The sequence below is a fragment of the Protopterus annectens genome, chromosome 12.part0 (genome assembly GCF_019279795.1).
Source record: "Protopterus annectens isolate FY-2018-M chromosome 12.part0, PAN1.0, whole genome shotgun sequence".
NCBI classification, from domain to species: Eukaryota; Metazoa; Chordata; order Ceratodontiformes; family Protopteridae; genus Protopterus; species Protopterus annectens.
The window spans coordinates 349,103,774-349,116,103 of NC_056746.1; the positions used below are offsets into that span (position 1 = coordinate 349,103,774).

General features: G+C 40.7%; 1 protein-coding gene across 4 annotated transcripts in view; it reads left to right on the forward strand.

The window, feature by feature from the left end:
- LOC122816558 (katanin interacting protein) overlaps positions 1 to 12,330 on the forward strand; it is a 3,576,055-nt gene that overhangs the window by 3,101,622 nt on the left and 462,103 nt on the right. For all 4 annotated transcript variants that reach the window (XM_044089422.1, XM_044089419.1, XM_044089421.1 and 1 more), the window contains one exon: positions 6,040 to 6,150. In XM_044089422.1, coding sequence (XP_043945357.1) covers positions 6,040 to 6,150 — 111 coding nt within the window. The remainder of the gene's footprint in view (positions 1 to 6,039; positions 6,151 to 12,330) is intronic.

Consider the following 12,330-nt stretch of genomic DNA (forward strand, 5'->3'; position numbering starts at 1 on the left):
CACTTAGAGCTATTGTATCAGCTGAAGGATCGGTCACAGCACCTTTAGCTAAGTATGTGGACGTCAAGGTTAAGGGATTGGTTTTGAACAACAAGAATATACTGAAAGATTCTTGGGATTTTCTGAGGAAATTACAACCAGAGTTACTTGATGACGGAACCTCCTGTGGTACCCTGGATGTGGTAGATTTATTTACCAGTATTCCTCATGATGTGAGACTTGAGTGGTTTGAGGAGATGTTGAGTGGTTACAAGGAAATTACCCAGGATGAGTTTAGAACTACCCTGGTCTTGATGGAATTAGTATTGAGAAACAATTTCATTTTCTTCCAGGGCGAATATTTTAAACAGGAAAAGGGAGTGGCCATGGGTGCACATTGCGCCCCTACATACGCCAATATAGTCATGGCCTACTGGGAAAATAGATATCTGTTAAATTCCCCTTATTTACGGTTTTGGCCCTTGTATGGGAGATTTTTGGACGATCTTTGCTTCCTATGGACAGGAAACCAAACTCAATTTGAAGAATTTGTGGAATTTCTGAAGGGGACAACAGATTTCCTTGATTTCACCCACAAATTTGATGACAATGAGCTTATTTACTTGGACGTTAATATACAGAAAAGTAATGGCCACTTTGTATCCAGAATTCACAGGAAGGATACCTTCTCAAATTCCTATTTACATTTCTCTAGTTCCCATCCACTACACCAGAAGAAAGGTGTTTTAAAGGGGCAACTGGTTAGATTGTGCAGAATGACTTCTGATGATGAAACTTTTGCCAGTGAAGTCCATATATTGAAAAAGTTTTTTTTGAATAGAGGTTACCCAAGTGATTTAATTGACACAATTTCAAAAGAAGTAACCGATGAAAGGGTGGGAAGATTTTCACCAATCCTTGGGAAAACAACGACTGATATGAGTTTCAATCCAAATATGGACACAAGGAATTTTAATTCAAGTTTTTTTGACCACTTACAACGGTCAATCTGGCATAGTTAGGAGAGTAATGAATAGAGAATGGACTAAATTCTCTAACATTTCAGACTTGAAACATACTTTTGATGAGCCCTTAGTTCACATCTACCGTAAAGGTAAAACGATAAAAAATTTTCTAGAAAGTGGTTTTAACAGGTCCCATTGGGGGAAGTTTACTAAAGAAAAGGAAGGTTTGTATAAGTGTGGAAGATGCAAATATTGCACCTACCTTATTACTGGTAATACATATCATATAGAGGCCAGAAACAGGAATATTTTCTTAAATACATATGTAAACTGCAATACTAAAGGAATAGTCTATATAGCTATATGCAGGGTATGTTCGTCTTTTTATGTTGGTAAAAGTGAGAGACAACTAAAGCAAAGAATATACGAACACCTATATGAGATCAAAAACAAAAATGTGAAAAACGCACTATACAAACATAGTATAACTTGTAAAACTAGTGGTTTTCTATTTTTTGTTCTAGACGTTGTCCCACCAGATCCTAGGGGTGGTATGTGGGAGACGTTGGTTGAATACAGAGAGTTATACTGGCAACTTACACTGGAAGCTAATAGATTACCAGGTCTCAATGACATGATCTCCTTAGCGCCAGTACTGAAATTGAGATCTGCAAAGTTGTAACTGAGTCAAAACCAACTACCTCTCACTACGTTACACCTCTTCTACATTTTTAATTCACTTGAAGCATTTTAACTAATTATTTATAACATTTTGATGTTTTTTATGAACAATTTTCTTATACCTATAAGGTTATGGTATTATGGAATTAAATGTCACCACCTTCCTGTCAACAACACACTTGTTTTACACTGACACCATTCAATGTGAAGTTATTAGTCAGAATAGAACTTTGTACCTTAGATTTAGTCAGGATTCTGACACTGGTTTTAAATTTACTATTTTAGCCACAAGATGGTGCTAAAGCACAACATTCACCCTTGAATTTCAATTCCTTCATACATTTTAACATTTTAGATGTTTGTAAAGTGTATATTGAAGTTTTGCCTTTTACTATGTACCTCACTATGATTTTAATATTGTTATATCAGTTTGACATACAACTATTTCAGTGATCTAGGTACAATACCATTTTATCTTATTTTATCACAGTATTTCAGTTTTTAAAATGAAGACAATTATGTTGACTATTTAAGCTTTTATTGGACAATTAATCAATTTGTGTGTGTGTATATATATATATATATGCTGAGAATTTTACTACATTTGTTTGCACTTTCTGATGAAGTTTACGACAAAAACGTTTTATTGTATTTGTCAGCGTTTATTTGACTGCGCTGGTTGGGACGACTATTAAAGAGTGTTGGATCTTATTGAGGCTATCCTTCTTGGCGTGTGGTGAATTTTGGTATAATGACAGAGTGCCCTTGAGGACTAACCCTTCATTCCTTCCTAAAGTGGTCTCAGAGTCAAACATCAATCAGTCCATTCATTTACCAGTTTTCTTTCCAAATTTCTCAAACAAAGGCAAATACTGTCTGCATCTATTAGACGTCAGTAGACAGCTGAGATTTTATGTGGACAAGACGAAGGATTGTAGAACTTCAGACCAATTGTTTGTCTCCTTTTCAAGACCAAGGATAAGTAAACTTGTTTCTAAGGTGACCGTATCGTAATGTTTAAGGGATTGAGTTACTTTTATTTATGAACAGAACAATTGTAAAATACCTGCACCTTTAAGGGCTCACCCCACCAGGTCTATCGCCACTTCACCTGTGTTTCATTCCAAAGCCTGTCTGGCTGAAATATGTGCGGCTGCTACATGGGCAACGCCTCATACCTTTATCACCCATTACAAATTGGACATGGTCTCCAGGGGAAGAGCATCCTTTGACTCTATGGTTCTCAGGAATATCCTTCCATAAGTACACCCAGGGTATAGGTAGCTGGGGACTCTGTCCCAACTGTCAAGAATAAATGAAGATTGACAACATCAGATAAAGAAGTTATGTACCCACCATAATATTCCATCTGTGTTGTTGATCTTTGTTCATTCTTGACATCCCACCCTCCTTTCCCCCACCTTCAATATTTCCTGGAGGTTCGTACTCTTGTCCTGGGCGCACATTAGGGTATTTACCTTGGACATGGTTTCCTCTCATTTATTATAGATACTTCATCTTGCTGTAATTTGCAAACTTGATCTGAGGTAATATACACAGGAGTATTGTGGGTAGAGACTTGACTCGAGAGTTTTTGGCTGGTGTGAGCTGTAGAACAGCTGAGCTGGTTCCGAGGATCAGAACTGATTCCCAACTGTTAAGATTGAATGAAGATCGACAACACAGACGGAACGTTATGGTGAGTACATAACTTCTTTTTTTCACTTCCGCCTGGTGTACAGTGAATAATTATTTTCCACAAATACATTACTCTCTCCAACTTTTAATACTTTGTCCTTTTGCCACAGTTTTGTCAGGATCAACTCTATCTGCTGGTGGGTTTGCATCTTTAATGATATAATTGTTGGCTGTTTTCTCATGGCCAAATTTGGAACGTCCCCCCCATTGTGGGGGGCTGTCCCACCCCCCCACCTATATATTCTAACTCCAGGGTCGCACTACAGTGGGGAGGGGGGCATATTCCATTTTCTTGCTAATACTACTTGTCGGTCAAATGAGCTTTCGGGCAAATGAGCTTTCGGGCATATGAGCTTTCAGTCAAATGGGGTCAGGAAAATGAGTGTCGGGCAAATGAAAGTTAGGTCAAATGAAGTAGACCCTGATGAACATATAGTGCAGTTATGTAAGTAAACTTACCGTAACAGTAGATATTTGAATTATCACTGCTGCACTAGCCATTCCCTCCTTCTCTCCATCCCCCTCATTTTTTGGTGTATATTTTTTTATGCCAGAGTGTGGACATTTATTTTTTGTTGTTCCTAGCATTGCCTGTTCAGGGCTCAGCCTCCCTTTTTCTTTTGGCAAGAAAGCTCTGAAGGACTTTTTACCCAAACTTGTCTTTTACTTAGCTCCACTAAGCTGTCTGACAGTTTGGCCATGTGGAAGGTGCTCTAAAGCTTTGGAAGCTAGCTGGCTGTTATATCCTTGGCAGTAAATAAATCATATATGTAAGGCTAGTGCAGCAGTGATCATTTGAACATCTATTGTTATGACAAGTCAATATACACAACTGTGCTCTCCTTCTGTCTCTTATGTTGTTTTAGAAAAGTACTTAAAATTCTGCCATGGATTGCTCTCATTTCGAAGGATCCCTTCAAGGTATAACGTATGAGAGTGACAACTGTGTCATTTGATCTCATAGTGGGCTGTCTGAAATGGATGTATTATTCCTTTCTTATGTTTTTTTAGGATTCTCAATCTGCGGTGGTGGTGCTGCGGTAGCGTTGTCGCCTCATAGCAAGACGTTGTCCTGTTCGATTCTCAGCTAGAGCGTCTTCTGTGTGGAGGCATACGTGAATGGGGCATGCCTTCGTTGAAGGTTGTGCGTCAGGGCTGGTAACCCGGTACGTAAAAATCCACTACCAATCATTAGCGGACCGGAGTTCTGCTATGGCGACCCCTAATCAGGAAAAGCCGAAAGACACAAACAAATCTACTGTGGCAACACAGTCTCCTTTGATTATACTTGAGGTTTGAAGGTCTGTAACCCTTGTCATTTCTTTTCTTCTGAAAGAGTCAAACCTCATTTCAGGTGGTAGATCAAGAAGTGGGTCTTCTAGGATTGCCACCCCCCCATATCCATTGTTCAGTAACACTGTATGAAGGCTAAGTGGAGTATGACCTCCATGACTGTATATTTTTGTTATTTTCAGATCTACTTGAGAGGGCAGTGGAAGAATAAGTCCAACTGTTCTATCCACTGAAGAGAGGTCTCTTGAAGATCAACTGGCATGGTGAATATTCATATATCTGTTTTTAACTTTCTACATTAGATCAGCTACAAATTTTGCAGTGATCTTCCAACCTTCTTATTGAGGCTTTACGTCTGAAACAACTCCCTAGTGTCTGAAGAAAAGGAGTTGTTATTGGGTTAGGAGGCCATCACATGCTAAGTGACAATAGATACCTAGGGATTATCTGCTTGACCTTTGCATGCAGTAACTCAACAGTGGTGGCGTCACAGTGAACAAATACTCACACCACTGGTATACTTCAAGTAACTTGCTAGCTACTACACCTCCCATCCACACGCACACACACACACACACACACACACACACACACACACACACACACACACACACACACACACACACCTCTCAAACAGCAGTGCTGTAGTCCCACACTCTCTTTCATTTGTAAAATCTGTCCAGTTTCTAATTGATCCAACCCTCTGGCTACCCATTCAGCACTTGAGATTTCTCATTATACTGCGCTGCTGGCAGTGCAATTTGGAAGTCCTGTGCCAGTGGAGCAGTAAAAGCATTAGCAATACTTCATAAAAGTAATACTGAGAGAACATTATTTTACTTTCTTTGGATATCTTAAGACCTTGACTACTTAGGGTAATATATTATTTTTAATTTGTTTTTATTAACATAGAACTGTTAGCTTTAAGAGTGAATTGAATCATAATAGTGCAAGTTGCCTTTCTGACTGTTTGCTAAATTTTTAGGTAATAAAATCAGTCTAAAATACATTTTGAGTTTTTTTTTCTACTAGAAATAATTAGCCATTTAATAATTTCACTCAAACTTGCCAGAGCTGGCAAAAAAAAAAAAAAAAAAAAACTACTGAGACTGTTTTAGAAAATGGACAGCATTACTGCATTCTCTGTCAAAACAAACAGATTTCTATGCTTTTAGGCATCATCTTTCTAAGAGATTTTGTATATATATTTGCCTCCAAAATACAGCCAAGATATAAATAGAAGAATATCTGAAACAATTTTACATAAAATGTTCAATGTACTTTGGAGTTTGTATGAGAACAGCTGTTAAGCTGTTAGTTTAAATGCTTTATAAGAACCATGTAACTTCTCTGACCTGTATTGTAACTTAGTTGAAAACTGATTTATGAACAACACTTGAATTTCCTTAACTTGTTTTCTCAGTTATTTTCCAGTTTCAGCTGCTGACTAGCTGGGGTGACCCTTATTACATTGGACTCAATGGATTTGAATTATATGATGAAATGGGAGAAAGAATTTCACTTACGGAAAACAGTATCCTTTGTTTTGCTGATAAAAATCATAGGTATTTTAGTATAGTCAGTGTTCATCCTTTGACTAGAATTGTACTCACCATTTCTTCCTCATATGCTTGTTTGTTTGACTCATTTTACAGAGAGGATTCCTTCTGTGTGTGGCCAGGCAAACATAAGAAGTGACCGATGCAGCATCCAGGAGCACATTGCCATTGCATTAGTCAGGTCATTTTAATGTTCAACCTTTACTCAGTGGTAAACAGACTAGAATGCTGTTAAACTGGCACAAGATAAATGAGATAACAGTAGGATCTTTTTTCAGACAAGTAGGACTGAAGCTCCAATTCTGTCAGCGTATGGCCTCTGTGCGGATGGAGTTGGAAGAATCTCAAAGCCCATTTCACTTCTGTAAAGATGGCAATTAGGGAAAGTGCCCAGTGCAGGAATAACAAGAGGAGGGTCTCGTGTAATAATAAGTTGGTATCAAAGCAGTTTGAAAGAAGGGGAACTGAAGGTTAGAACTCAGTCTCATTTTCCTCCTGTATGGTCCAACCACAATGCAGCCTGGCATGCAGCCAGCCCCCCCTTAAGTAGTGAGGGATTAGGTTTGTTTCTGTCACTGGCCAATAATGAAAGATCCGTGAGACGTACACCTCTCTCAACATCATGGGGTATCTGCACTGTCTCGGTCATGGTTGAGCATCTGAAACATGCTAACTCTTGGCCAGCTTCCATGGAGTGTTACCACAAGTCTTTCTGATGCTGTCTTAGTAATCATGCTCAGGACTGAGAAGCCTTTTGCTGGACCTCAGCTGTAGTAGATGCCTTTAGTGGCTTTTCCTTGCTCTTTAAGTCCAGTGAGGCAGACCCAAATAGATGTTTCTCAACAATGTTTGTGGAGAACACAAGCTGATGTCTCTGCCTTCCTAGAAGAGAATGTTGCTTAGGGTCATCTTTAAATCATGATCCCATCACCTGACAACCTCCTCTGTCTGATGTTTGCTTATCACTTACTTAAATGTGTTTCATGTGAGTGTAAACCATACCACTGTGGTGCTAGAGCCAAGAAGGTTTGTCATTCTTCCTCTTTGCCCTAAGAAGGGGACTATTACAAGTAAGAGACCTTTATCAATGACACAGGTAAAGATACTGAATTTGCATGTTATTCTCCACTCAATAACTCCTTCTTCAAGGGAACTGTCAGGCTAATGAAGCCTTTTTGGATTGACCCTCTGGCTTCTCTGTCTCTCTCCCAGAAAGGTCTCAAAAAGTAGTTGGATAGAAAAGATCTGAATCTCTGGATCAACTTACTTGTGGAACCTCTCCTAATGAATTGTAATTATGCTCCCCAAAATATCTGAAGTGTACTTGCAAGAAGGCTGATACCTGCTACATGTCCCCAAAGGTGCATTTAATAATATCCTGACTAAACATTCTGAGGTAGACTCCTGTGTGAACTCTTTAGTTTAGCACTGGTCCCAGAGACCACAGCATCATTTTTTAATTTATACCACATTATAAGAACTGTAAAGCCTTGAGCAGAGCTAACAGGAGAAAGTTTTCATCTGCCACATTGTGGGTTCAGTCCCTGGCTGTTTATTTCACTTGTTCAGATTTCTCTCCCTTTTAATGGATCAGTTACTAAAGTCCACAGACTTCTCTGACCATGGGATCAAGAAGAATCTAGCTGAACCTTACCATGACCTTTGTAGTGTACTTCTACTTGGCCCATGCTAAATTTTGACTGCATTGATGTGGTGGCTAAGACAGCTATCTGAAGACTGTGCCTGTACAGGGTACCATGACTCAGGCTGTCCTGTTTTAAGGATGAGTGCAAGCAAGCCATCCTTGATGTTCCTTCTGGAGATAGAGGTTGTTTTTCAGGAGGGTTCTCAGAATCTGGTTTAGAATCTTCAAAATAGTTAGTAGGCATTGACCATTTGGAGAGTTTTTACAAATCCCTCCTGGCTCCTTCTGCTTCTTCCTGACCTATCCAATTTTATAGGAAGGTGAGGCCTATGGAAGGATAAGGAGAGTTCAAATTTCAGGCATTTTTGCCTTCTTGGCAGTGCCAGTCAAGTCTTTGAGGCCAACATTTCTGCTTAGCAGTCCTCAGTATGTTTAGAGATTTCCAGTGGGGAGGGTTGTTGTCCAAGCTTGTCTCAGCTTGAAGCAACATTGCAAAGGACTTTTAGGTTCTCAACATAGTCCTTGATAGCAGTGTCTGACATCTTTTAAGGCCACCCAAATAGAGTTTCTCTCAGAAATTAAGCAGTCTGCGCAGATCTCTGGAGGCAAATCTATACCCTTCAACTGCAGGAGGGCGGTCCCTTTTCAGACAGATTTAAGGGTCTTACTTCCTCCTGCTCTTGGTCTAACGTGGAGTTTAGACTTCTGCATCATCCTGGAATTTGGCAGATTCAGAAACATATCCTGTGTGTGAAGCTTCAGATAGCGACTTCCCAGCTGGACATACATTTGTTGCTGTAGGACATCTGGATGGTATTACTGAAAGTGCAGGATACATTTCAACACATCTCAGGCTGTAATTTGTATAGGAGGTTCCTGTGGTTTACTTTTGGTTTGACTCAAGTTCAGTACCAAGCACTACCGTGGGCCTGTTTTCTGCACCCAAGGTATTTGTCATCATGATGGTCATTTAGGTGGAAGCCTTGCAAGAGTAAGAGGTTTTTTTTTTATTTTAATAAATTGGAAGAAATCCTGTCTAGAACCTTCCAGGAGGATTGTGTGTTTTTTTTTTAACTGCATAGTTGGACACATTTTATTGTCAGTCATTTTTGTTTATATACATGTCCAAGCAGTCATACCACTGGTAGACTAATCGAGGATGCAGTCTGGATCGAGACTGTTGTGCACCTTATGGACTTTAGGGCAAACATGTTCTTCATGGTTCTGTTTGCATACCTGGACTCTGAAGCGTTGTCTGTTGCAAAGTCACTACAACCTTTTTTGTGCCACATTCACAAGCCCTAGAGAAATGGAAGATTCCCAGGAGTCTTGCTTTGACCTTTCTTCTTAAAACAAAACTCATCATTGTGTGGGACAGTGAATACTTTGCTACAGAGTTGGAAAGCTCAATTCTGCTTGTCCATTGTCCAAGGAAAGCAGATTCCCCTTGCAGCGCTAACTGCAGTTATTAGTTTTGTTCCTTATCTTAAAAACTCTTAAAGAGGAGGTAAGTCCAGTGCTCCTTGATCTAATTATTCAGACATTTTTGTGATATGATAACAGACAAGACACATGCACTCACACTCCATGATGTTCTTCATGTTTCACTGTTGCAGTCATTACATTTGGGGTAATCTCCTGGCAGGTTGCCCTCAGTTGGCCTGATTAACAAAGTCTTGGGTCCTGCGTCAGTTGCTGTCCCTTCTTCCATGATGTCAGGTTGTCAGGGGTATAAAACATGCAGCCGACACCATTACATCAGTCTTTCTTGCTGCGCGGTGCCCGAAGCAGAAGCCGTTTGCAAGTGCCGGTCATCCGACTCCTGAAATTTTTGTTTTCAAGTTTCAGAACTGAAATCTTCAACTAAAAGCTAAGTACCCTGTTGGGGAAACTTTTTCTTGCTCCTTACCGATGTCAGTAAAAGGTAATAATTGCATTACTTGTGTGAAGCAAATACCTCATAAGGATTTTCATTTGTACTGTATTCCTTGCCTAGGCCCTGACCACAATGTACCTTGCTGTCGGTTTTGTGCTAAATTTAATCAATGCACTATTAAACGTCGGTATATTTTTGCTTCTAAATATTTTGGCTCACGCTTTAATTATCCAGAAATGTCATCGGTTAGCAATCCGACTACTAGAATACCTAAAAACGCAAAGGAAAAGACAGAGACAGACCGTCGAGGTCCAAAACTGACGATGACGCTTCTCCTAAGCCAGTCGCCAGTTCTCAGTGAGGCGCTTTCGCACCCCCCGATACCCGCTACTTCTGATTCACAGGCCTCTGCTGAGACCCATTCGGAGACCGGTATGCCACGAGATGCTTCAATTATGGAACCTGTGGATGTCTCTACCTTAGATGGGTCCGGAACCGCTGTGCAGGCACCGGCTTCTGAGGGTGTTTTCAGGCTTACAGATTTGTATATTAGACCGATGCCATCTTCAAAACTAAGGCCAAAATCTAAATCTGTGTCTAAAAAAATTACGCCTGGGCCACATGTGCAGGCCCCTATGCCTAAAAAAAACAAATGATCAAAATGGCTGAAGATTTAATTACTCTGATCAGGGGTAGCCAACCCCCTCCTTCTAAGAGGCCTAGGCAAGACATTGACTATGAATCTTCTGAACAGGATTCTATTTCTTCTGAGTCTTCTAATGAACAGGAGCTGTCTATACCTACTTATGAGGACTCTGATGCAGAAGATTCCATTCCTTCTGCTTCTTCCCCTGAAGATTTTTCTTTTGGGGAAACTTTACATACCTTAAGGGAACATTTCCACTGGGAAAGTCAGGATTTCTCTGAAACTAAAAAGAGGCTTAGGGATTTTCTTCTTCTTCCTCAGCATAGGCCTTTGGCTATACCTCCTGTTCTTGACATTGTTGATTATGTTTTTCCAGAATCTAGTATGGCTCCTGATTCTCTGCCTCCAGCTCCTTGTAAGCCAGACATATGCTATAGGGTTCCTGACTCCCACAAATTCCTTTTCAAAAATCCTATTGCAGATCCTGAAACCATTTCTCAGGGTCCCAAGGGCATTAAGGCCTCTACTGCTAAAAATCCTACCCCTTCAGATAGAGATTCCAGGGCGCTGGATAGATGGGGTAAGAAGGATGTTCTTCGTGTTTCACTGTTGCAGTCATTACATTTGGGTAATCTGCTGGCAGGTTGCCCTCAGTCAGACAGAATATCAAAGTCTTGGGTCCTGCGTCGGTTGCTGTCTCCTCTTCCATGACATCAGGTCATCAGGGGTATAAAACATGCAGCCGACGCCATATTCTTTAGCCTTTCTTGCCACGCGGTGCCCGAAGCAGAAGCAGTTCGCAAGTGCCGGTCGGCTGAATCCTGAAATTTTCGCATTCGAGTTTCAGAACCGAAGTCTTCAATTAAAGCTAAGTACCCTGTTGGGGAAACTTTTTCTTGCTCCTTACCGATGTCAGTAAAAGATAATAATTGCATTACTTGTGGGAAGCAAATACCTCATAAGGATTTCCATTTGTACTGTATTCCTTGCCTAGGCCCAGATCATTACATGCCTTGCTGTCAGTTTTGTGCTAGATTTAACCAACGCACTATTAAGTGTCAGTATATCTTTGCTTCAAAATATTTTGGAAACAGATTTAACTATCCTGAAATGTCATTGGATAGCAATCCGACTACCGGAGTTCACAAAATATGCAAAGAAAAGGACAGAGGCAGACCGTCGAGGTCCAAAACCGATGACAAAGCTTCTCCTAAGCCTGTCGCCGGTTTGCCGGTACTCAGTGAGGTGCTTTCGCAGCCCCTGATACCTGCTACTTTCGAGTCGCAGGCCACTACCGAGACCCATGTGGAGTCCAGCATGCCGCAAGATTCTCAAAGTATTGTACCCGTGGATGTCTCTCTCTCTCGGATGGGTCCGGAGCTGCTGAGCAGGCACCGGCTTCTGAGGGTGTTTTCAGACCTCAGCATTTCTATATAAAACTGACGCCAGCTACAAAAACAAAGACAAAGGCAACTTCTAAGGCTAAAAAAATGACGCATGAGCCACATGCTCAGGCCTCCATGCTGAAAAAACAGATGATCAAAATGGCTGAAAACTTAATTACTTTGATCAGGGGTACCCAACCCCCCCCCCCCCCGATAAGAGGCCTAGGCAAGACACTGATTATGAATCTTCAGATCAGGTTTCTATTTCTTCTGATCCCTCTTCTGATCAGGAATTTTCTATACCACCCTATGAGGATTCAGATGCAGAGGAATCCATCCCATCTGCATCTCCTCCTGAAGATTATTCTTTTGGAGAAACCTTGCATACTTTGAGGGAACATTTTCATTGGGAGAGTCAGGATTTCTCAGAATCAAAGAAGAGGCTTAGGGATTTCCTTCTTCTTCCTCAGCACAGGCCTTTGGCCATTCCTCCTGTATTAGACATTGTTGATGATGTGTTTTCGGAATCAAGCATAACTCCAGATTCCCTACCTCCGGCTCCTAGTAGGCCAGACAGATATGACAGGGTTCCTGACTCCCACA